At 42.7% G+C, this 26,818-nt stretch overlaps 1 protein-coding gene across 11 annotated transcripts in view; it reads right to left on the reverse strand.

The window, feature by feature from the left end:
- Positions 1–26,818, reverse strand: part of LTBP1 (latent transforming growth factor beta binding protein 1) — a 452,790-nt gene that overhangs the window by 376,299 nt on the left and 49,673 nt on the right. For all 11 annotated transcript variants that reach the window (XM_004029082.4, XM_004029083.5, XM_063695966.1 and 8 more), the window contains exon 3: positions 2,384–2,681. In XM_004029082.4, coding sequence (XP_004029131.3) covers positions 2,384–2,681 — 298 coding nt within the window. The remainder of the gene's footprint in view (positions 1–2,383; positions 2,682–26,818) is intronic.

Genomic DNA, 26,818 nt, shown 5'->3' on the forward strand with positions numbered 1-26,818 from the left:
TTCTCTTTACTTAAAAGCGCACCAGTAGGCACACCCATATATACATGCCTATAACAATGCTACCATAAAAAAGCATCTTCATTCAGCAGATGAAGTCTCCAAAGCAAACTGCCTAATGACTTTATTTTACCAAAGCTGAGTCAGAGCTGAAACCTTAGCCTCCTCTTTGACTCACAACATTCTTGTCTAAATTACACCACGGCTACCAAAAGGAAGGAAAAAAAATAGACTGTTCCTTTATCTGACATCCGACATATGGTTCTCACTAACAATCTATATATATACATCATAGAGGGTCAAATTCTAACAGTGGATGGTGATATTCAAGATGAATAATGTTGCTTGTAAATTACAGTTTATGTAAGTCATAATGCTAGAAAAAACTAATTGCAATTCACAGTAATCTGACTCTTGATCGCCAAAGCATAGTTCAACACAGAATTGTTTTTTGTTTTTAATATCCAAAACAATGTTGGAAGGGAGATGTCTAGCTATGATATAATCAAAGCTTTATATCGTTCCAAGGACACACAGTTATATTCATGTTCTGGCACACACAAAAAAAGCACTACTATCCTTTAGAGAAAAAGTTAGCAAACTACAGTTCATGGGCCAAATCCAGCCCACAGCCTGCTTTCATATGGCCCACAAGTTAAGGATAACTTTTATGTTTTTTAATGGTTGAGAAAAAAATTAAAAAAAGAATAATACTTCATGACCTGTGAAATTTATATGAAATTCAAATTTCAATGTCCATAAAGTTTTATTAGAACACAGTCACACTCATTAATTCATACACTGTCTATGGCTGCTTTTGTGCTACAATGGCAGAACTGAGTAGATGCAACAGAAACCGTATGTCCCACAAAGCTAAAAATATTTACTATCTGCCCCTTTACAGAAAATTTTTGCCAACTCCTTCCTTCAGGGCATGGATGCTGAAACGTGACTGCCTCTGTTTAAATTGTAATACTGTCACTTACTAACTGTGGGACCTTGAACAAATTATTTAACCACTCTGTACCTCAGTCTTCTCATCTGTAAAATGGGTTTAATAATGTTACCTTCCTTATAGGGTCCTTGTGAGCTGTAAGTGAACAATACACAATAAGCATTTAAAAGAGTACCTGGCACATAGTAAGCCCTTACTAAGTATTAGCTATACCTATCTTACCTTTGCTTCTTGTTGAGGGCTGCAGAATGTGTTTTCCAACAGCAAAGTAGCATTTCAAACTAGTCCCTAAATCTAGCTACCACAATAGAACTGAAGTATTATGAGACAAGAAGAAATTAGAGAAAAATGAAGAAAAACAGGAAAAAAAAAAGAGGATTGAGGAGGGAATAGGAGAAAAGAAAAAGACCACACTCAGAAGAAACAGTAGGTGGTCTATTCGAAGGGGAAGTAAAAATAAGGATAATTTCATCTATAGCAACAGACTGAATAACTTCTGTGGGCTGACTGGATACTAATCACCATATGGAAGCTGTCTCTACAGAGGGAAGAAGCATTCTAAATTCCAAGCAAGTGACTTACAAATGAACTGCTACGTCAAGCCCATTTTTAAGTTGGGAACTTCCTGTATTTTACATTCCTAGACAAATGACAAGTGATAGTTGCAGTACATTCTGCATCTTATTATCCATATAGAATAGCTCATTAAGAGGAGACAATTTGTTTAAGGACCCGGTGCAGCTGAGTGGCTGCTTGTAATGCAACTCAGAGAATGGGGTAATCTTTCTTCTCTGAGTTCTCATTTTGTTCAGAATAGCACTTACTTCCTAACACTAAGAAAAAAAAACCTTGTTCCCATAAATAGAAAACAAGCTCATTCACCAAAAATGGACCCACACGGCAACTGGGAGATAAACATGGTGTTAACAGAAGGTACACTTAACCTGCTACTGAGGTTGATAAATTCTCTGTTTGCAAGGACTCCCTTTCATTTGAGTAGTTTCTCTGTGCAAGCTGAGTTCTTACCTTTTCCAGATAACTTTAAAAATAACACTGTTTCTTGTTTTAAATTATTATTTCAAAACTCTATAAAGCAGCTCCCCCCTCAAAAACAGAATTTTTAAACTAACAACTTTATCACAAATAACTATTTTTATCATTCCCTTCCAGTCTTGATCCCTATAACCCTCATGGTTGCCATGGGTTGTACTTATGGTAAATTTTCCTGCAGAGGCTAAATACACACACCAAATATTTTTAAGAGATTCCATGTGTAAAGCCTAACGTGTAAAGCCTTAAGAAAGGAAAGAAAAACATTATTATCCAAGTGATTTCTGCAAATTGTGCAGGAAAGGGACAGTGATTGAAAGCAAGGCATCCAAGAGAGTAATTAAGATGATCCTTAGCTAAATGAAAGTTCGAAACACTCACTGAGAATGTATCTGCTGGGGGAGTCCCACTGAAGGCTTCGGCTTGAGGGTCAAGGTCATCTGGGCCACAGGGCTGACTCTTGGTAGAGTGTCTGCCTTCTTAGATGAAGTATGCTTTGCTGCTTGCTCAGGAGGGCCCCACGAGGAAGCAGCCCCAGGACTCTGCCCTCCAAAGACTGGTGACGAGGTATCCTGGGCAGCTATTGTTTCACAGGCTTTGCCCTTGGTCCCTGGTTTACACACACAGAGTTGTGGCCGGAGACACATCCCTCCATTCTGACATGGCGGAACACAGCTAGCTGCAGAAAGAAAACAGAAGGCACAGCTTTGAAGAACAACATTGTAGACTTCCTAATTTTTCCAAAGGGTTAACAGTAGCATCAGGTTGCTTGTTCTCCAATAAAAAACCACACAAATACTCATAAGGAGGAAGGTGGGGCAGTTGGGCGGAGGAGGGGGAAGAGAGCTAATATTAATGGCTTCCTATGTGACAGGCACTGTTCTAAAATATATAAACAAATGTAATCCCCCAGCAACGTGTTTTGTAGATATTTTATTGTGCCCACTTTACAGATGAGAAAACAGAAACAGAGATTAAGTGATTTGTTAAACATCATATAATTATTACTCAGGAGAAGAGCTCGGATTTGAAACCAAGTGAGCCAGCTCCAAAGCTATCATTCTTAACCATTTTACTGTGTCTGCCTCCCAGAAATGCATCAGAAAATCCAGGAAAAATTGTAAGAAAATGCTCTGCCATTATTTTAAAGTTATGTTCTGTGGCTTAAATTTAAATATACGCTTAACTTAAAATTTAATTTAAAATTTTTTAAGCCTAAATTTTTTGCCAAGACTTGGCAGAAAACAAAAGTTCAGTCCAATCCCCAACCCCAAAAAGTGCTCTCCTACAGACCTCATGTTGCATAGGCTATCAGATCTTCGAGAGACTGTGTCAGCAATTTAGTCCAATCTTTGACATATGAGAAAACGAGAAAACCAAGGGCAGAAAGGTTGTCGCCCAAAATACACCTGCTAGTTTGTATAAAAATCCAGTGTGCTAGGCACCATTCCTAATTTAATAATGAAAGGCAACCAAAAAGAAACAACTTCTTCATCTCCTATTTGCAAGGATGTATGTACTCTGAATCACCACACTCATGACCAAACAGAGTTTTAAAGTTATCAGGCGAGGCACAGTGGCTCATGCCTGTAAGCCCATCACTTTAGGAGGTCATGGTGGGAGAATCGCTTGAGCCCAGGAGTTTGAGATTAGCCTCAGCAACATAGTAAGACCCTGTCTCCACCAAAAAAAAAAAAAAAAAAAAAAAAATATATATATATATATATATATATATATAATTAGCTGGGCATGGTGGCACGCACCTGTAGTCCCAGCTACTCAGGAGGCTCTTGAGCTCAGGAGATCGAGGCTGCAGTGACCGTGATCACAGCACTACACTCCAGCCTAAGCAACAGAATGTAACCCAATCTCAAAATTAAAAATTTAAAAAGAGAAGTTATCAGGGCTGTGGGTAATTGGTAAAGTAGGTTTTATGATAGGCAAGGTCCCTTAGAAGTTTAGATGCTACTGGCTGGGCACAGTGGCTCACGCCTGTAATCCTAGCACTTTGGGAGACGGAGCCCGGCAGATCACTTGAGGTCAGGAGTTCGAGACCAGCCTGGTCAAAATAGTGAAACCTCATCTCTACTAAAAATACAAAAATTAGCCGAGTGTGGTGGCAGGGGCCTGTAATCCCAATTCTCGGAAGGCTGAGGTAGGAGAATCATGTGAACCCAGAGGACAGAGGTTACAGTGAGCCGAGATGGTGCCACGCATTGCAGCCTGGACGACAGAGGGAAACTCTGTCTCAAAAAAAAAAAAAAGAAGTGTACATGCTACTGACTTAAGTTTTATTATGTAATGTCATAAGCTTATGGCCATGATTCCTTCAGTCCCTTCTTTATTTGTTCAAATACATTTACTATGCTGCCCTGTTGCTGTCAGCTCACCTTTTACATAAACTGTTGGTCCTGAGGCAGATCACATTATCAAGTCTCCCATAAAGTTCAAAACAAGCTTCAATCCACAAAGCAATTACAAAATAGACAAGCAAAACGAACAACAGGAGACTCAGTTATGAAGATCCAAAAGACCAAGCCCTAAAAGCCTCTAAACCTATTGATTTTCTATAAAAGAGACAAAATACTTTTCCCATCTTTCTACAATATGATGCCTATTCGTTACAGCAAGTAATGATTTTTCTAAAATGGCCCTTGGGTGTCAGAATACCAAGCTGACAAATTTTCAGAAAGTTGGGAAGGATTCTCTAAAAGAAAAAAAAAATGGAGCCAGCTCCCTAGGTGACCTTGGAGTAAGCCACTTAACCCTGGCCTCTGCACTTGTGTGTGTTTGGGGGTTATGAGGAGGGCAGCAGCGATTTGTTCTAAAATGGTCTCCACAATATGAGAATAAAGGCTGTTCCCACACTCTGCTTCTAGAATTCTAATTCAAAAGCTCTGTGTTTCTAGAATTCAGAATTCTAACTATCAGAGTTTCCTGACCAACTGAGCAAACTTTGTTGCTATATCTGAGATGCTGTCCTGGGTCCCTGCTCAGCCATGGTTATTTCTGGAATGTCACAGGAATGGGAATGGGATCCACCCAAGAGAACAGAAGTGGCCACAGCAAGGACTGAGCTGGGCTTTCAAAGCTGTGCCTCGGCCTGAGCTCACCACCCAGGCCCTTTCATGTGTGCCTTCTCATCATGCTTTCAATTAGAAACATGTTTCTTTTTAACATCTGAGAATGATTTCCGCTTCTCCTCCCGCCCAAGGTACACTGCAAATGTCTTTTCTACCAGGAAGGCTGTTTGGTGCAAAAGCTGGCACCTAGGTGGAGGCCAAGGACTGACATCCTCCAATGTACCACCAAGAATGAGCCGCAAGAACCTGTTTTAAGGAAGACATGGATGGTTAGCATTTTTTCTTAACTCTTCAAATTTTTCATGTGGTAGGGTAAGGGGGGTAGGGAGACAGTCATAAAAGATTAAAAAAAAAACTTTGAACTTACAAATATTTTCTACCGGAAGAAATGTAAAGAACGTGTTATATAATATTATGGCTATGTATATAATACCTCCCCTTGTAGTACATTTTAAAAGGACAATTAGGAGAATGAAAAGACAATTTTCTCTTCTACCTACCCTACCTAGACTCAGACAGGTGTCCCCTAGACCACGGAGATGAGGAGGGGCTGGATTGAACTGGAGGAGGACAGATTCCCTAACTCCCAAGAGAAGCCCGTCATCTGACATAAAAAGCAAAACTTGTACTTTGGGAGGCCGAGGTGGGCGGATCACAAGGTCAGGAGATTGAGACCATCCTGGCTAACACGGTGAAACCCTGTCTCTATTAAAAATACAAAAAATTAGCCAGGCGTAGTGACGGGTGCCTTTAGTCCCAGCTACTCGGGAGGCTGAGGCAGAAGAATGGTGTGAACCCAGGAGGCGGAGCTTGCAGTGAGCCGAGATAGCGCCACTGCACTCCAGCCCGGGCTACAGAGCAAGACTCCGTCTCAAAAAGAAAAAAAAAAACAAAAAACTCATGTCCTTCTATCACATTTATCAAGCCCTTTTTCCTACAATATTTGGACCCGTGCAGTAGCAGTTCTTACATGGCAGCAAGCATCAGTGGTTCTCACAGTATGGTGCCCAGGCCAGCAGTATCATCTGGGAAAACTTTGAAACTACATATCCTTGGGCTACCCCAAGCCTGCTAAATCTGAAACTGGAGCCCAGCAATCAGTGACTGCCCTCCAAGCGACGTCGATGCACACTCAGGTTTGAGAATCACTGACACACAACATTTGGAAACAGGTCTTCCAGCAGCAAGTTTCTGAGGACTTATATTTTTATACTTGCAAGCTTTCATGCTATAATTGCTTTTAGGCTACTGAATTCTTGGCTATGATAAAAGTGTTTTATCTTGCCATTTTTATTGCAATTTTAGATGTCATATTCCATGTCTATACATTGCCAAAAGTCTACACATTTGTCCCCATCTACTTCATGGCCAATGCAAAAATTCATAGCATTTACGTGAAAACTTATTATAACTAAGGTGTTGGACTATGTGGAATATTATAAATATTGTCACAGAAGTACCTTTTATTTTTATTTATTTATTTTTTGAGACATAGTCTTACTCTGTCACCCAGGCTGGAGTGCAGTGGCACGATCTTGACTCACTGCAACTTCTGTCCCTCATATTCAAGCAATTCTCCTGCCTCAGCCTCCCAAGTAGCTGGGATTACAGGCATGCACGCCCAGCTAATTTTTGTATTTTTAGTAGAGATAGGGTTTCGCCATGTTGGCCAGGCTGGCCTTGAACTCCTGACCTCAGGTGATCCACCCGCTTCAGCCTCCCAAAGTGCTAGGACTGCAGGCATGAGCCACTGCCCCCAGCCAGCCAGAAGTACTTTTTAATTTAATTTTATTTTTTTCCCATCAGTTGATTGCTTTTTCCTGGCCAGCACTGTGCTGTGGTTCAGCTCAATGAGTGGAGGCTGAGTGGAGGCTATATCTAGATCTTATCAGTGGATTAGGCGGTGGTTCTCAGGCTCGGCTGTACATTAGAATCACCTGGAGAACTTTTAAAACTCCCCAAACCCAGGCCTAACTCCAAACAGATTAAATCAGAATCTCTAGGCGGGGGAGGGCTCCAGGCTTCAGTACTTTTTTAACTCCCCAGGTGACTGAAATATACAGCCAAGTCTGAAAAGTAGTGGGTTAGGAACAAAAACCTAATCCAGGCTTGCAGACAGACTACTCTTCTAAAACGCTACTCTTTGAATCATTTTTTTCCCTTTCATTCAAAAACTTTCCACACATTTTAGCTGACCAAGGGTAAATGTTAAGGCCATCTACATCTAACCCAAACCCCCTTTTCCACCCTCACTTCTCACTGGTCTACCCCTGCAGAAGCTCACCCATCCTCCGGGATTCCCACCTCCTTGTCTCTGCACAGAGGGAGCCCTATGCAGGAGCACTGGCCCCTCAATCCAATGAGAACAATTAAAACCTCCAATGCTTCAAGCCCACCCTTCTCCCACCCTTCTGTATGAAGTCTCTCCCAAATGTCCACTGACAGGGTTTGGTATGAGTCCTACCAAATCTCCTGTTGAATTATAATCCCCAGAGTTGGAGGTGGGGCCTGGCGGGAGGTGACTGGACTATGGGGCAGAGTTCTCATTAATGGGTTAGCACCATCCCATCCATGCTGTTCTTGCAATAGTGAGTGAGTGGGTGATTCTGAGATCTGGTTGTTCAAAAGTGTGTGGCACCTCCCCACTCTCTCGCTTCCTCCTCCTCTGGTCATGTGATGTGCCTTGCTCCCCATTTGCCTCATGCCATGATTGGAAGTTTCCCGAGGCCTCCCCAGAAGCACAAGCTGCCATGCTTACTGTACAGCCTGCAGAACCATGAGCCAGTTAAACCTCTTTTCTTTATAAATCGCCCAGTCTCAGGCATTTCTTTATAGCAGTGTGAGAAGTGACTAACAGACCCACCCACCCAGCCCTATCACGACCTTTGTACCATCTGGCTCTTGTCCACTGTCATCATTCACATTCCACATGCTAGTCAACTTCTTACAGTTCTCTCCTATTTGCCAACTAGGTTATAAGCTGTGAGGTCAGTTAAGTGGCTTATGCAGAACTTTCTGTAGCCTGGGATAGGAACCTAAACTTGGTTGACTGACTGATATAAACATAGAGCCACTACTTTCCAAATGATGCTGGGGGATTTAAGGACGTCTATAAAGGAAAGATGGCCAATGGTCTCTTAATTCATTACATGATAACATCTACACTTGCAGACTTGATTTGCGATTTATTCAATCAAGCAGTCTCCAATCCTTCAAAGCAGATGTTTTTCCATCAAAATTAAATTCAAGTAAACTCTGCAAAGACACAAAGTCTGTAGTGACATTTAACCTTATGTTATAGTTACAGATAGAAACAGGTTCAGAAACCAGATCCAATGTGTTGTAGAGGAACTCTGAAGAGTAGTGACAGTGAAGCAAACTGGTCAAGGTCAAAGAGAAGAGAACCTCACAAGGGGCATAACATTTAGGAGGTTATTGTAGGCACTTAGGAGATTGAGTCCAGCCTGTGCAACATAGCAAGACCCCATCTCTTAAAAAAAAAAAAGTGGCCAAAACTGCCACCAAGACAGCGATAAACTCAGATAGTGGGCTTGCAGAAAGCCCACTGACATCAAGATCTAGGTGAGCAGGTTAAGCAACAAAACCCTACACCATCCTGGCTACCAGGTTGGTCTTCTGAAAATACTTTCATCATTTGAAACAGTCAAAATTGAGTTAATTCTCAATCTGTGCGCCAAGTACTAAAGAGTCTCAGATGTCTTTCACATTCGTATCTACTCCAGTTTGACAAGCTGATCCTAGAGTTCTTTAAAAGTTCAGTGATTGTATTTTTAGGAAGTAACCCATGCCCTGAAGCTCAGCTTCTACTGCTTTTAATTCTAAAAAAGTAACCCTTAGTTATATTTAAAACTTGTCTCAGTCCACACAGTGCAAACAGTGTGACTCTCTGCCCCTTGCCTTTCTCTCCAAACAAGTTGCAGCATGTCTACCGCATGTGTCCTGGGGAGAAATGTGAGTCTAACTGTGTCTTCTGTGATCAGAGACAGCAGGTGAGAAATTGCTCTGCTGTGTATGTCTTCACAGTAATTCCCAGCTGCCCTTTGAAGTCATTCAATAACACTAAGTGATATCAGATCACAAGAAATATAGCATGAGGTCACACATTTTAGTCTACTCTGTTTGCTTGCTCCTTGTACCAAATCCAAATAAATGCTGTTGTTTCGTTGTAAATGTCTCTGGGTTAGCCTCCTCCAAAATCCCTAAAGAGAAAAAAAATTAGCATAACATCCCAATGCCTTTTCTATCCAGTCTTCTGGAATAACGAAGAATTCCACATAACGAAATTTTCTAAATACGTGAACCATGCCCATCAATCACCAATATATTTAATAAATCTTTACAGGTCTTTCATCCTTACGAAAATCTATTTGAAACCTGTGAGGGATGGGTGTTTGCTTTCATTGTTCTCTCTCTTCCCTCTGAGTCAGACCATCAAGTCACACAAGCATTCTTTCCACCCTATTTTCCTACCCTATTTGCCTTTCTAATCTTACGAGTAACAACTTCACCAACCAGATAGTTGAGCATAGCAAAAACTAAAGGGACTACAAGTCACAAAGGCTGGGTACAGAATCTCATGTTTCATTCAGGAGTTTAATGCCTTTATGTCAAGTACACAGCCCCAGAATTCCCAGCTCCCCGAGAGCTGTGTTCTGGAAGCTTGAAGTTTTCTAAACCTAAGCTCAGCAGGAGTGGTTGTTAACCATGTGATGTAATTTAAAATAGGTGGTCAGCTGGGCCCAAACACACTCTTCCCAATACCGTCAATAGTTGTAAAAGCACTCACAGAATATAACGTAATTCAATCACAAGTCATGTAATACAAAACAACCAGCAGTTTTCCTGGATTGTTTCTGATCTTATTACTGCCATGTATAACTTTTTTTAATCACAGGCATTCAATAAAAAAAAGAAAAAGTTAAAATATCTATCTACAGTTTAGTGTATATAAGCATTTAACATTAATTAAAATAGCAAAAGGGAAAAAATAACCCAGAAAAAAAATTTTTCTGAAAATGCTATTATATTAAAAAAATTAATAAAAGTTGCCTTTAACAAAGGAAGACCAAAATCAAAAAATGAAAAAAAGAACAGAAATAGATAATTTAGACAGAGGGAAATGAAATTAGTAAATAAACTTACAGGGTGATGTCCAAATTAACAAAGTCATCAAAAGAAATGAACACTAAAACAAGGAGATACATCACGGCTAATTTTTTAGAAAATATAAATATTAGTACTAAGTGCTGCAAAGGAGGTAAGGAATATGGTACAAGCCTTTTTAGAAAGCAGTTTAACAATATGTTTCAAATATTTCAGTAGCCTCATTTTTAGAAATTTATTCTAATAATCAAAAAAAGGAAATAACTGGGCATACATATATGTAGGTGTCCACAGCAGTGCTATTTGTGCCAAGAAAAAATTTAAAAGAACCATAAAGGTTGAGTAGAATATGGTATTAACAGCCATTCAAAATTAGAACTATAAAGTGATACTACCAGCTTTTAAAGCATTGATAATGTGAATTAAAACACGTTATTTCATTATTCACTGCCATTCATTCCTTAAGCACCTTCTCTAATAGTATAGTTTTACTTTGTGCATTCATGCTAGTATATATGTAGGATGAGTACATATTTTTGACAAATCTTGGGTTTTACAGACTGTAAACTATTATGCACATACATTGTTATAACTGTTATCTTTAGAGTTCATTCAAAGGAAGACAATACCTTTCTAAATAATCTTTAAATTTGTTTTAATCCCATCCATGTTATCTTTATTCATCCAATTGAGCCCCCTCTTAAATGCCTGCATTGTGCCAAGAACTGCAGACAAAAGATGGAGACAAATTTTCTTGCTCTCAAGTAGATCAGAGTCCAATAGGAAAGACACAAGTACAGAAAAAGAATCACCATACAGCTACGTGTCATAATAACAAAGGTGTAGAAAGAGGAACATGGCGGCCTTAATTGGACAATTGGCAAATATTTGTGAGTTATTATATTCAAGGGACCATAAAGAATACAAAGAATTCTTAGAAATGGTTTGTTTCCTTGAGGAGCTACTACCGAGCCTAAGACAGAAAATCAAAAAATGTGACTACACACCTCCTTGCCCAAGCTCATCTACTGATGAGCAGACAGGTACAAGAGGGAGCTATGCTCTGGGGTCACAGAGATTTGAGTGTGAAGCCCCCCCACCCCATCCCAGCTCTGTGCCCTTGGGCAAGTGGCCAAGTTTGACTCATGCCTTATTCATTCAACAAAACACTGAGTGACAATTCTATGCTCAGTTTTGCACCAGGCACTGTCATACGCCCTGTGGCTAGAACTGGAAACAGAGATGATGTTTTTACATCATCTCTGCCCCTTGGCATTCACAACCCAGCCAGGGAGACCCCACAGGGAAAGTAATTATAACTATTACCAGTCTTTCGGAAAGAGAAGAGGAGTGTCTGATGGGGGGTGATCACAGTGGGGGTCAGGGAGTTAGGAAAGACCTCCCTGAGACCATGAATTTAACCAGGAGACCTGAAATCGGAGAGAAATAGATAACACACGGACCAGGCCAAATGTTAGTGTTAAAACCTGCCACAGAGCAGCAAAATGGGAATAGACCCCACTGATTCAGGATTTATGTTTCATAAGCGATCAGGTTTGGGAGGATAAATTATAATATATTCTTAAATATATGTGTCTAGTATGCAGGTCCAGTATGATTTAGTATAACCACCAGAGACATCATCCTGCAAATCAGGAACAAAACACTAATGCCCACTGTACTAGCTTGCTAGGCTGCCATAACAAAGTACCACAGAGTCAGGGGCTTAAATAACAGAGATTTATTCTTTCACAATTCTGGGAGCTAAAAGTCAAAGGTCAACGCATCAGCAGAGTTGGCCTCATTCTGGCTTGTAGATGGCCGTCTTCTCCCTGTGACTTCACTCGGTCTTCCCTCTGTGTCTGTCTCTGTGTCCAAATTGCCTCTTCTTATAAGAACATCAGTCATACTGGATTAAGGCCCACACTAATGACCTCACTTTAACTTAATTACCTCTTTTAAAGATTCTAATTTCAAATACACTCACATTCTGAGATACTGGGGATTAGGACTTCTATAGAAGAATTTTGGGGAAACAAAATTCAGCCCATAAGCCCTACCATCACCTCTGTAACAATGCTTTTCTGGATGTTCTAGTCAATTCAAAAATACATGGAGGGGAGCTGTATAGTGAGACAAACCCACTCCTACATGCCAAGAGGAGTGTACACTGGTACAGACTTTCTGTAAATGACTGGCCATATTTTAGGATTAAGCCCTAAAAATAATCATCCTGTTGTGTCTTGTCATTCCTAATCTAGGGAATTTTGTATGCAAATATGTCCACTGCAGTATCACAACCAATATAGTGGTAAAAGTTAGAACCATCCCACCCATAAAACAAGTAAAGAATGGATTAGGCCGGGCGTGGTGGCTCACCCCTGTAATCCCAGCACTTTGGGAGGTCGAGGCAGGCAGATCATGGGGTCAAGAGATCGAGACCATCCTGGCCAACATGGTGAAACCCCGTCTCTACTAAAAATACAAAAGTTAGCTGGGTGTGGTGGCACGCACTTGTAGTCCCAGCTACTCGGGAGGCTGAGGCAGAAGAATCACTTGAACCCAGGAGGCAGAGGTTGCAGTGAGACAAGATCAAGCCACTGCACTCCAGCCTGGTGACAGAGCAAGACTCCATCTCAAAAAAAAAAAAAGGATTAAATTCCTAGAATGTGATACAGTCATCAAAAACAATGTTCAAAAAGTTTTTTTTAATTGATACATATTTGTACATGTTTATGGGGTCCATGTGATATCTTGTTACCTGCAGAGAATGTGTGATGATCAAGTCAGCATATTTAGGGCATCCATCACCCCGAATATTTATCATTTCTATGTGTTGGGAACATTTCAAGTCCTCTCTCCTAGCTATTTTGAAATATACAATACATTGTTGTTAACTTTAGCCACCTACTCTGCTATCAAACTCAGAATTTCTTTCTTCTATCTAACTGTATGTTTGTGCTCATTAACCAATTTCTCTTCATCCCCCCCACACACCCATGCACTCTTCCTAGCCAGCCTGTGATTGAAAAAGATTTTTAATGACACGGGATAATGCTTATGATGTAATGCTACTTCCTCTTGAATTCCCTTCAATCAGCCTTGTGCATCCACTTTTCCGCTTTTCCACGGAATCTGTTCTTGTCCAAGTCATCAGTGGCCTCCAGGCCGCTAAATCCAGTGGGAGTTCTTGGTCCTCTCCATTCCTGACCAACAGCCATGCTGGCCACAGAGGCCTGGTCCCTCCTCCTCCCCATGTCCCCCATGGCAGCTGAGCCACCACGCCCTGCCAGCCTTCTCCCACTTCACTGCCATCCTCTGCTCTGTCTCCTGTCTCCTCCTTCTCTCCCCACCCTCCAAATGTCAAAATTTCCCAGGGCCTCCTTGATCCTTGGACCCTTCTCCTGGCAATCTAATTCAGTGCCCGAACTTAGATGTCTGGCCTTGTCCTCTTATTGGAACTCCAGATTTCCACATCCAACGGTCTCTTCGACACCTCCATGTGGGTATCTAACAGGCTTCTCAAACTTAGCATGTCTTGTGTCCCCTCCATCCACCCCAAACTCTAAGACCTGCTCCTTCCTGGCATTCACTGCCTTAAAAAGGACGGCCATTCACAAGGTTGCTCACCAAGTGTATTAGTTTACTATGACTGCCATAACGAAGTATCACAAAATGAGAAATTTACTACCAGCAGAAATTTACTACCTCTCAGTTCTGGAGGCTGGAAATCTGAAATCAAGATGTCAGTAAGACTGGTTCCTCCTGAGGACTGAAAGATAATCTATTCATCCTTCTCTCCTAGATTCTGGTAGTCTCAAGCGTTCTTTGGCTTAACAGATGTCCTTATTGCTATATCTTCACATCTTCCCTCTATATATGCTTATGCTGAAATATTCCCTTTTCATAAAGACATCAGTCCACTGGATTACGTCACACATACACACTCTCTAGTATGGCCTCATCTTAAATTATTACATCTGCAATGACCCTATGTCCAAAGAAGCTCACATTCTGAGGTACCGGGGGTTAGGACTTCACGTGAATCAGGGAAGGGCAATATTTCAGCCCACAACACCAAGTTATCACTATATGTGACTCTTCTGTTTTTATCATAACACACATTCAATCCAGCTCCAAATCCTGTTAGCTCTACTTTAAAGACATCCTGAATCTGACCATTTTTCTCACCACCTCCCCGCAAACCCTTCTCCCAGCCACCTTATCCCCTGCAGTCTATTCTCACCAGAGCAACCAGAAGGAATCTGTTAGAACCAAACCCAGATGACATTACTCCTCTGCCTCAAACCCTCCAAAGGCTTCCACCTCACTCAATGAAATGCAAAGCCCTTATTTTTACAGTCTGCAAACCTCTGCCATCTCTCCCATGTCATTTCCTTGCACTCCCTTGAGTGCCACACTCCGGTCACCCTTGCTTGCTTGCTGGTCCCCAGACACACCAAGCCTGCTTCCATCACAGGGCCTTGCACTGGCTGTGTCCCCACCTGTCATGTCCTTCACCAGACAGTCACAGGCTCCCTTCCTAAAATCACTCAGCCTTCTCTGGGGCTGCCCTTCCCAAAACAGCAGCCCCTGTGCCTCTATCCTCCTACCCTGCCTTGTTTTTCTTCAAAGCACTTTTCCCTACCTGACATCATATTGCATATTTATCTGGTCATTGTCCACTTCTTCCAATAAAGTATAAGCTCCACAGGGAGAAAGACTATTTTAGTTGCTGCTTTTGCCCTGCGCCTAGAAGATAATCAGTAAGTAATCGTGGAAGGAGTAAATGCATGAATGAGGGCTGGAAGGCAAATAGATTTAAATGCTAACATGAATCATCTACCTATAAGTGGTGAAATTACACGCAGTGTTAATTTTTTGTTTATACCATATTATACTTTCCAGATTTTCTAAAAGTCTGTTATTACTTTTATTGCTTGGCAAAAATCAATAATATTTTTTAAAAAGAAATGTTAATTCACTTAAGGGCTAGTTTAAACATACTTAAATTTTTAAGGGCTGTAATTTCTACAATCTAAACAATATGTGAGACAGAGTACTATTCACTCGACTATATGATAAATGTACTATGTTGGAACTTACATTATTTTTACTTTGAAACTTATTCTTAACATACTATGAATGGTTCATATGACTAGCACTATTATCAACACATATAATCTGTTTGAAAAGTTGACTTTTATTTTCATCAGCCAAAAATGTTAAACAAGAAAAGCTTTTTCGAAAACTGGGGCAATAAAAAATAAGCTTTATAAAACAGAAATGACTGCCAACTTGCAAATCAACATCTGAAACTTGGTTTCAAATAAAGGGAAAAAAAAGACTAAGAAAACATAACTTACTTTGATTAGCGAGTGTCATATAGTGGCTAAAAGCCAGAGTCCACTGAAGCCAGACAGTCAAAACCAAGCCCCAGCTCAACACTGACTAGCTGTGTGGCCTTGTTTCTATTATCTTTTTACATCTCAATTTTTTTATCTGTAAATGGAAATAATACAAAGAGCGCTTATATGTAGATTAATTAATACATGCAAAGCACTTAGGGACAGTTCCTGGTTCAGAGTAGCACCAGACAGATGTCAATTATTATTATCCTATGCACCAAATTCATCCCCCACACGCTCCAAAATAACCTTCAAAGAAGCTCTTGAGAGGCAAGTCACATTTGTATATGGGATAGAATTTTCTTTCTAGTATTGAAATTTTACATTAACCTAAAACAGCCTTTCTCATTGAGTCAAGCACAATATGCTACCATTTTGTTCTTTCTTTCTCACATTTAACCATTCAGCGTAAAACAGTGATAGCGGCAAAATGACAGCCAGCAGCATTAAGCTAAAATAAAATGCTACATGAGTGTTCTCACGCTCAAGGCTCATATTTCCAAACTGTTCTTAACTGAGTAAAAGCTACAATGAATGAGACAGAGTCTTTTAAAATTACCATTTGATTTATTTTGACAGCATTCCTTCAGGTGAATTAGTAGCATTATGTGACTAAGGATGGAACAGCCTAGAAGAAATGCAATCCAAGCCATGCCATAGATTTTTGATGCTAAAATGAAAACCCTTTCAAGGCCGGGCATGATGGCTCACGCCTGTAATCCCAGCACTTTGAGAAGCCGAGGCGGGCGGATCACTTGAGGTCAGGAGTTCGAGACCTACTTGGGAGGCTGAGGCAAGAGAATCACTTGAACCCAGAAGGCAGAGGTTGCAGTAAGCCAAGATCGTGCCACTGCCCTCCAGCCTGGGCGACAGAGTGAGACTCCGTCTCAAAAAACCACCCCTTTCAAATGTCACTGATGCCCAAGTATCATTGCAGAACACAAACATTCGCAGGCTGTGGATACAGCCCCTGCTACAGAGACCACAGTAATTAGACTTTGACATGCCAAAAGGGAGCAGCAGTTGAAGCCTCACTGTGAAATATAAGGCCATTCCTCTCCATGGAAGGAAGCTAGACAGTAGATGATGCATTTGCAAACAAAACACATGATGCATCTGGCTACTAGCTCTCTTACTGTGAAAATGTGGTATAACTATTTTCAGAAATTAAGCTGAAACAGAATTGTGGACTTTAAGGGCTCATCAGGGAATAGCTGAAAGGAACAAGCAAAGCTCTGTTTTCCAAGCAGTAACATATAAAATTTAAAAATGTTCAATAGGTTTTCTCGGGTCAGGCATGGTGGTTCACACCTGTAACCCCAGCACTTTGGGAGATCAAGATGGGCAGATCACTTGAAGTCAGGAGTTTGAGACCAGCCTGGCCAACATGGTGAAATCCCGTCTCTAATAAAATACAAAAATTAGCCGGGTGTGGTGGCTAGGTGCCTGGACTCCCAGCTACTTGGGAGGCTGAAGCAGGAGAATCACTTGAACTGGGAGGCGGAGGGTGCAGTGAGCCAAGGTCGCGCCACTGCACTCCAGCCTGGGTGATAGAGCAAGACTCTGTCTCAAAAAAAAAAAAAAAAAAAAAAAAGGCTTTCTTATTTCTGACATTCTGAATGGAGAAATTATTCTAGTAAATATATTCCCCCTCCTATAATCTCTGATCCCAGTGAGACTCAGAGTATGTCAGAAGTAAGCAAATAATGTGTAATCACTAAACAAATATAAATTTAAATAATCATTAAGAGCAGGCCAGGTGCAGTGGCTCACGCCTGTAATCTCAGCACTCTGGGAGGCTGAGATGAGCAGGTCACTTGAGGTAGGGAGTTTGAGACCAAGCCACAATCTCTTAAATACTATGTATTCCTAGTACTGATTTTTAAAATTTTTCTTAGATTTCTTCCCAGTATATTTGTCATCACTGGCTCACACAATGATTAGGGACAGGCTTCTGTGGAGTGAGAATGAGGAAGAAAGAGAAAAAAGACCATTGTGGTTCTTCGCGGTAGCTAGTCTCTAAAGATGACCTCAAATGATTCTACCCCTCCCTACCACTTTATGCTGCTACTCCCATCAAAAGGCAGAGCTGGCCGGGCACAGTGGCTCATGCCTGTAATCCTAACACTCTGGGAGGTCAAGGCAGGCAGATCACCTGAGGTCGGGAGTTCGAGAGCAGCCTGCCCAACATGGTGAAACTCCATCTCTACTAAAAATACAAAAATTAGCCAGGCATGTTGGCGGGCGCCTGTAAGCCCAGCTACTTGGGAGGCTGAGGGACGAGAATTGCTTGAGCCTGGGAAGCGGAGGTTGCAGTGAGCCAAGATTGTGCCACAGCACTCCAGCCAGAAACAGACTGTCTCAAAAAAAAAAAAAAAAAAAGGTAGAGCTTATGTTCCCTCTCTCTTGAATCTGAGCTGGACTTGTCACTGTTCTGAAAGTGACATGCAGAAGTCCCATACTAAGACCTGAGAGCCCAGGCATCAGGAAGCTCAGGCAGCAGCACTTCTTCCTTCTTGGGACCTAGCCATCATGTAATGGAGAAGCCCAAGCAACCATGTGGAAAGGTGCACCTGGAAGAAAACTGAGGTCCCCAGCCAACAACCCCAGCTAAGCTCCCAACTAGCAGCCAGTGCCACCTTGCCAGTGATATGAGTGTGCCACCTTGGAGGTAAATCCTCTGCTCTCAGTCAAGCCGTCCACGCTGATACATGGAGCAGAGACAAGTTGTCCCTACTGAGCCCTATCCAATTTAAATTGCAAAACCATAAGCAAATAAATGGTTGTGTTGGTTTTAGGTATTTTGTCATCTTGCAGGAATAACTGAATCTTCCCAAAGAGTCACCTCACTTCATTCCAGGGCTTCTGCTAATTCCACCATGCTGAGCCTGCTGCATTAACTCTCATAGCTGTGGCTGTATGAACAAGTCGTCAAAATAAAAATCCGCACAGATATGGTTAATAACTTCATGAATCCTGTGATGCAGGGAGAAGACCCAGCATAGGCCTCCATATCCATGCATTTTCAAGCACTAAATACTATCAAATACAAATGCAAAGCCAGCTTTCCAATGATTTCCTGGCCAAGTTACCAGGTACAGAAAAATACTCATCTTTGATAACACTAGCCACAATAAATACTATTTTACAAATTTTATGTTTATATATATATATATATATATATATATATATATATATATATATATTCCTTTTTTTTGAGACTGAGGCTCACTCTGTCACACAGGCTGAAGTGCAGTGGCACAATGTTGGCTCACTGCAACCTCCACCTCCCAGATTCAAGTGATTCTCCTGCCTCAGCCTCCTGAGTAGCTGGGATTACAGTCACGCACCAACAAGCCTGGCTAATTTTTTGTATTTTTAGTAGAGACAGGATTTCACCATCTCCTGACCTCAAGAGATCTGCCCACCTGAGCCTCCCAAAGTGCTGAGATTATAGGTGTGAGCCACCGCACCCGGCCAATTTTACCATAATTTTTAAAATAATATACAAAAAAATTGACTTATATACGTTAAGGGAATTGTATGGTATGTGGATTATATCTCAATAAAGCTGTTTAAAAAAAAAATCGCCATGCCCATATAAGGGGATTCCATCAAACAGCTTATCATAAAGCCCACAGAACTCTATGAGAACAAATACAAACTGGCCAAAGTGTGGCCAAAGCTTAAGTCACTGACTGTCAGGATGGGCAGGACCTTACCCTAGGATTAAAACTCATCTACAATCTCTCTGCACAAGTTAAGTAGCTCCAACAAGGATCTCTACCTGCAAACAGCCCAGTGAAGTTGGAACAGCTCCATCTTTAAAAGACTTTACCTTATCAAACCTAAGTAACAATCAGCGAGGCAGACTCTCTTTAAAAAAAACAACAAAAAAAGATATTTATTAAGGAATGGGCATTGCAATGGGAATCCATGTGAGTGTATTCAGGGAGATAAAGGAAAACAAGGGCTTTTCAAGGAAAAATAAGGATGGCTATATAAGTTGTTTTGAGACAATTATCCTTGGGTACAGGGATCAGTAACAATGGTGGCATCAACCCAACGTTGGACAGGCAGTTGCTGGGCAGATGTCCTTGCAGAAATATGTTTTTGTGTGTAAGACTGCCACAGCCTTTGTGCAAGGTTGTGGTTTTTGCAGAGGTTTTTGTGACAGTTCTTGTTATCAGGCACATATGTGTGAGAACCTTCTTTTCGTGGCCTCTCCCAGCTATATTTGTCAGGGTTTTGACACAAGTGACATTCTGATTCTTACAACTTTCATGCCTTGTACCAAGTTAAAATGGATGCCCAGAGCTATACTCACTGCCTCCCCTTTCCACAAGGTTGGAAGGAAGCTCTATCACCCTGCCTGTGACTTCTTTTCTTCTGACTCAATATACCCATTCCTGCAGTTACTCCTCATGTGGACAGCGCTTCAAGTTCTGCCGTCACCTGGTTGCACAGCTCTGCATACACTACAGCATGCCCCAGCACTGGCGACAAGCATAACCTTCAGTTGGAATGCATAGGTTTATAGGTTTAAATCTGACTTCCATCACTAACTGGCTGCATGACCTTTAGCAAGTTATTTAACCCTCTTAAGCCTCAACTGCAACATCTATAAATTGGGAATGGTTGAAAGAAGCCTCATTTGGAGGGGGAGCAAAGCAGGGAGTGAAGTTAGTTCCTAAGATGAAAATCACTTACAGTCAAAATTACTCTTGCAAATCTCCTCAGTAGGACCAACATACTGGCTCTCAAAATGTCTCTCTACATTTGAGCAGGTCGTTTTGTTTAAACACAATCTCTTTGCCTCTGCCAAGCACATGTCGTCATTCAAGTACATTCAATGTTTCTATGATACGACCCCATTTTAACAGAACCCACCTCAATGTCAGGCAACCAGTACAAAGTCTAGAACTCAGGAAGCCTGCCAACATTGCTAGCTTTTATTATTCTACATATTGTAAGGGAAGGACAAAATCAAATGCGATGTTTCCAAAGTGGTCAGCCTAGGCCAGGCACGGTCGCTTACGCCTGTAATCCCAGCAGTTTGGGAGGCTGAGGTAGGCAGATCACCTGAGGTCAGGAGTTCAAGATCAGCCTGGCCAACACAGTGAAACCCCGCATGTACTAAAAATACAAAAATTAGCCAGGCATAGTGGCATGAACCTGTAGTCCCAGCTACTTGGGAGACTGAGGCATGAGAATCGTTTGAACCAGGGAGCCAGAGGTTGCAGTGAGCCAAGATCACATCACTGCACTCCAGCCTGGGCGACAGAGTGAGACCCCTTTTTTAAAAAACAAAACAAAACAAAACAAAAAAACCAAAGTGCTCAGCCCAGTGCTAGAAATGTTTTTTCAGGGCATCATGCCCAGGACCTTTTTATGTTTTTGATTGTCTGCTACTTCCTTCAGCAGGCAGGATAAAGAGAGCTGGAAAATCCACCCACAAGGGCACTGTGGAGAAGCGACGCTGGGCCTGACCTTCCAGGGTACTCCCAGACAATGCCTAGCAGCATCTGTGCTCACACTCACCTGGAAGTATTTATCCTAAAGCAGCCAGCCAGCCTCACACACACAAAAGGAGAAAGTGGTTTTACCTGTCCTTACCCACCCAACATAACACACACATTTTCTTTCCACCGTCTCACAGATGCTCACTCCACCACCTGCACAAATGTAACCACCTTATTAACTCACCCCTTGCATTTGTTCAAGGGTAGTTAATAAAGTCACTCAGGTGTACTGCTGAAAATTGAAGTTAAATATTTTCCACCACAGAGCTGAACCATTACAGAGGTTAAAAAACTCAAAGGCTATTTTTTTAATATAACAATTATTATAGTCATTTGCCTGGTCAAAACATTTCAATAACTGAGGGGACATGTCCAGGAGGATTTCCCAACAGTGACTGGTGTTGTATTTGATCAAAGCTTTGAAGGCCTCTGACCTAGACAGCAGTGACCATGAGCATGTGTTTGCTGTTTGCTTGGCCACTGACAGGACACCTCTGCCTTGCCACCATGCCAGCCTTCTGCAAGCGTATAAGACTGAAAGGATGGGAATCTCTACAAAGATGGGAGTTTCTATAACAGGACACTTTTTCCTCTTACTATTTGTTTCAGGGAAGACAAAATATTTGCCTTTATGGTAACCAATGTTCAGCAATGACTTGTCACATTCTAATCAAGCCCTGGCAATAAGAAGCTACTGTCAGATCCTTGTCATTGCCAACCATTCTGGCAGGGCCTATACGATGAGCAGCATGGGGACCATACTATGCAATGCACTGTCCTGCAGAAACAATGTCATAAATGGCTGTTAGCTGGGCAGGTGAGTCCAGCAAAACCTAGTTAGTGCAGAGCAGGACTGGGCCATAATCCCAACTGACACTGATTTCTTCACTCCAGCACTTCTTCTCCTCATATATTTTAACACCAAAGGAGGAACTACTCAGTGAGAAAACACCTAACAGGAGAATTGGACCCAAGCTGTATCCAACATTATTTAATCTTAAGGCAGTTGTTCTAGGTGTGGTCACTGGACCAGCAGCATCAGTCCCACCTGGAATCTTTCTAGAAATGCAAGTTCTCACGTCCCACCTCAGACCCACGGAATCAGAAACTCTGGGTTTGGGGCTGAGCAATCTGTGCTTCAACAAGCTCTCCAGATGATTCTGGTGCAGAAAAATATTTGAAAGCCACAGTCATATTTGAGACTCACTGTCTTGAGGTACTATGATTTGTACAAAGCACATTTCTGGTGTGACCAGCATTCTTTCAGTAGTAAAGGAATTTGGTAATTGGGGCAAATGGCAGAGCCAGGCAATCCCACAATGTGAATGGAGTCAGGGTCATTGTGGATAGTTAGCATCATGGGCCAGGTATGAGGCAGCTCAGGGACTAAAGGTCAGTGTGTCAGGAAGGACAGGTGGTCACAAGGGCGAGAGGCTGTCCTGAACTGTGGCTCAAAAGGAGAACACTGCCAACTTTAAAGAGGCCCTTATCAATGAACAGCTATGACTTGTTTTCAAAATTTGGAAAAAAAAATCCTCTTTTCAAATGCAATTGTACACTGAAGCTTAATACATGAAGCAGATGAAGCGGGGTGAGTGTTTGAACCCCCCCTCTTGTCAACAACCTTGGTTCTCCTCTTACCTCTCCCCCTTGGTAGCCTCCAATATACTTTGGGGGAATCCTAAGGGTTTCTGAGAACACAGTTTGAAAAACCCAGAGTACTTATTAAACATGCATTATACTGAACCCCTATTAACCTCAACAGAAATGGCAAAAGAAGAGATCTGGAGGCAGCAAATGAGGCATGAGGTTTTATTGGGCGCTTACAGACAGGAGACAGTCCAGTGGCGGCGGGCTGCACAGGAGACCGCCTTACACACAGTCCAGTGGGAGGGGCTGGACAAGATAATTGCAAGGCCCAGTGGCAGTGTGCTGGGCAGGAAACCTGCGACCACTTGCAAACAGCATGCAGTTTACATAGCATTTTCACTTAGCACCCTTCCCCCAACAACCTCCACCTCCACCTGGCAACCTCCATTTAACCCAAAACCAAAGGTCTCAATCCCATGCACGGCTCATGCTCCATGGGATGAGCGTGGGGCTCAGATGTCCCTCACAGACAAGGAATGAATCCTGGATTCCGTAGCTCGGTATACACATTCAGGTGCATCTGCCATATAGGGTCATTCTAAGGGTAGGCTTAAGTTATTGCTTTCAGATATGTTTACACTACAACATTCTGATTCCTGGGCCTCGCCAGTCCTACTGAATTAGAAGAGCTGGGGCAAGGCCTGGAGCCCTGTACTTTTTAGTTTCTCCAAGTAATTCTGAGAATCAGCCAGATCACAGCCTTTGAGTAGTGTTTGTCTCAGAGCAGGACCCTAGACTTTCACATAAGAAGAATTTGGGAGAACTTGTTAACAATGCAAATTCCTGGGTCCTTCCCAAGCCCTACTGATACTGGCTCTCTGGAGTAGAGCCCAGGAATCTGCATTGTGAAGGTGACTGACTCTTACGTACATCAGGTGTGAGAAGCACTGTGGCCTGGTGCCAGATACCGCATTCCATCCCTCCAACACACACAACGCTGTTGTCTGTGCCTCCCTCGATCTCTCACACACACACAACCCTGAAAATATAAAGAGAACTTTTCCCTCTGGATCTTTTTTTTTTAGACAGAGTCTCACTCTGTCGCCCAGGCTAGAGTGCAGTGGTGTGATCTTGGCGCCACCATGCCCAGCTAATTTGTATATTTTTAGTAGAGACGGGGTTTCACCACATTGGCCAGGCTGGTCTTGAACTCCTGACCTCATGATCCACCCACCTCGGCCTCCCAAAATGCTGGGATTACAGGCGTGAGCCACCGCGCCCAGCCGCCTCTGGATCTTTTTGAGGCAGGGAGACTTGAGCCTTCCCTCCTGGAGCCTGGGTGTGGGGTCACATTCTGGGATGGTGGAAGAGCAGAAAGGAGGAAGGAGAAAGCAGTGTTGGGAGTCCTGACCCCTTTTCAGAGTCTTATCCTTTAGGTGTGAAAATTGGGCTCCAATCTAGGCACCAACTCTTAGACCAGGGGTCTCCACACACCATGTCTAGGCCTCGCCCAACCTCATAGATTCTGTCTTAATCACCTTGGATGGAGGCAAGGCCTTGGTATCTTTTTAAGGCATCTCGGGTTAAAATGCACATCCCGGAAAGAAAACGACTATCTAGAGTGCAGCTTCTCAAATGTGAATATGCACAGATCTCACTAAAATGCAGATACTGATTCAGGTGGGGCCGGAAACCCTGCACTTCTAACAAGCCCCCAGATGCTGCTGATGATGCTGGTCCACAGCTCACATTTTGAATCACAAGGATCTAGTGGTTCTCAAACTTTAGGAAGCAACAGAATCACAGGGAGGCTTGTTAAAACTTTGCAGGACCCATCCCTAAGTTTCTAGTAAGTCTGGGTGGGGCCTCATAAGTTGTATTTCTAACAAGTTCTCAGGTGATGCTGACGGTCCAGGAACTACCTTTTAGAACCACTGGTCCAGACCATGTTCTTAGCCCAGGCTGCTATAACAAAATACCAGGAACTGAGTGGCTAATAACAGAAATTTACTGCTTACAGATCTGGAGGCTGTGGATGTGAGGGCAGGGTGCCAGCATAGTCAGGTTCTGGTGAGGGATGCCTTCTGGGTTGCAAACTGCTAACATCACTTTGTATCCTCACATGGGAGAGAACAGAGTGGGGAGGCAAGCTCTTGTATGACTCTCCATCAATTTCAGTCATGAGGGCTCCACCTGCAGTACCTCACCTAACGCAAATTATCTCCCAAAGGCCCACCTCCTAATACCATCACATGGGTAGGGTTTCAACATAGAAATTTTGCAGTTCATAACATTCAGTTATATGTTTTTTGCAACACAAACATTCAGTTCATAACAACCTTTTTTTTTTTTTTTTTTTTTTTTTTTTAAGATGGAGTCTCACTCTGTTGCCAGGCTGGAGTGCAGTGGCGATCTTGGCTCACTGCAACCTCCGACTCCCGGGTTCAAGCGATTCTCCTGCCTCAGCCTCCCGAGTAGCTGGGATTACAGGCGTCCGCCACCATGCCCAGCTAATTTTTGTATTTTTAGTAGAGACAGGGTTTCACCATGTTGGCCAGGATGGTCTCGATCTCCTGACCCCATGATCTGCCCACCTCGGCCTCCCAGAGTGCTGGGATTACAGGCATGAGCCACCGTGCTCAGCCAACAACCATGGTTTTTAAATATTAGTGTACATTAAAATGGCTTGGGGAGCTTTCAAAAACAGAGGTCGCCAGGCCTGATCCATTTGATTATTAGGTCTGGGGAGGAGTCCAAGAGTTATAATTCAATAAGCTTTTCAAGGTACTAGTATGGTCCATTAATCCAGGAACCATGCTCAAATCTAGAGTTTATATCCTGCAAATGCAATAAGCCTTTCTGGTACTGATAACAAACTTTACTGGAAACAGTCTGAACATCATAAACGTACTTCACAAAGAAACCTACAACACTTTCTCATAAATCAGTACCAGGTCCAACATAAGGAGGCAAGAACAAGGACACTTGGAACCAGAAAAGTTGCCAGTAACTGCTGGGTTCCTGGAATATGGTCTCTGGGTGGGGCTCCTGCTATGGTCGAAATGTTCGTGTTCTCCACAACTAGAATTGTGTTCTCCACAATTCATTCAAGTAAAACTAGAGCAAAGCTAAGCTGGTCTGCACATCTGCTGGGTCCAGCTACATCCTGAGGGTGTCACAGCTTTGGAGTTGTCCTGGCTCTTCAACTCCTGATACCCTCTGAACCCACCTGGTAAGGCAGGGGAATGAAGGCACAGGATCCCGACCATCCCACCATCCCAAGAGCATTTAGCTTGGTTAGGCACCCCAGGGGAAGCCACTCTCCATTTGATTCAGGAATAGCATGTGTGTGTGGTTTTCTTTTGTTTTGTTTTTTAAAGACAGGGTCTCACTCTGTTGGCCAGGCTGGAATGGCATAATCATAGCTCACTATAGCCTCAAACTCCCAGGCTTAAGTGATCCTCCTGCCTCAGCCTCCTGGGAAGCTAGGACTACAGGCATGCCCTACTATGCCTTGCAAATTTTTTTATTTTTTGTAGAGACAGGATCTTGTTTTGTTGCCCAGCTGGTCTCAAACTCTTGGCCTCAAGCAATCCTCCCACCTCAGCCTCCCAAAGCGCTGAGATTACAGAAGTGAGCCAACACACCTGGCCACGTGAGTTCTGATTGGCATCAGCATGGAGATTAAGTTCCATCCAGGCCGGGTGCAGTGGCTCACACCTGTAATCCCAGCACCTTGGGAGGCCGAGGTGGGCAGATCACTTGAGGTCAGGAATTCGAGACCAGCCTGGGCAACATGGTGAAACCCTGTCTCTACTAAAAATAAAAAATTAGCCAGGCATGGTGGTGTGCACCTGTAATCCCAGCTACTCGGGAGGCTGAGGCATGAGAATCGCTTGGACCCAGAAGGCGGACACTGCAGTGAGCCAAGATTATGCCATAGCACTCCAGCCTGGGCGACAGAGCGAGACTCTGTCTCAAAACAAAACAAAACAAAACAAAGTTCCACCCATACCACCCCTGGGCAGTGCGGGAGGCAGTGTGGCATAGTAGGAACTGCGCGAGACTGGCCTGTGTGTACATTTCTGC

The sequence above is a fragment of the Gorilla gorilla genome, chromosome 12 (genome assembly GCF_029281585.2).
Source record: "Gorilla gorilla gorilla isolate KB3781 chromosome 12, NHGRI_mGorGor1-v2.1_pri, whole genome shotgun sequence".
Classification (NCBI taxonomy): domain Eukaryota; kingdom Metazoa; phylum Chordata; class Mammalia; order Primates; family Hominidae; genus Gorilla; species Gorilla gorilla.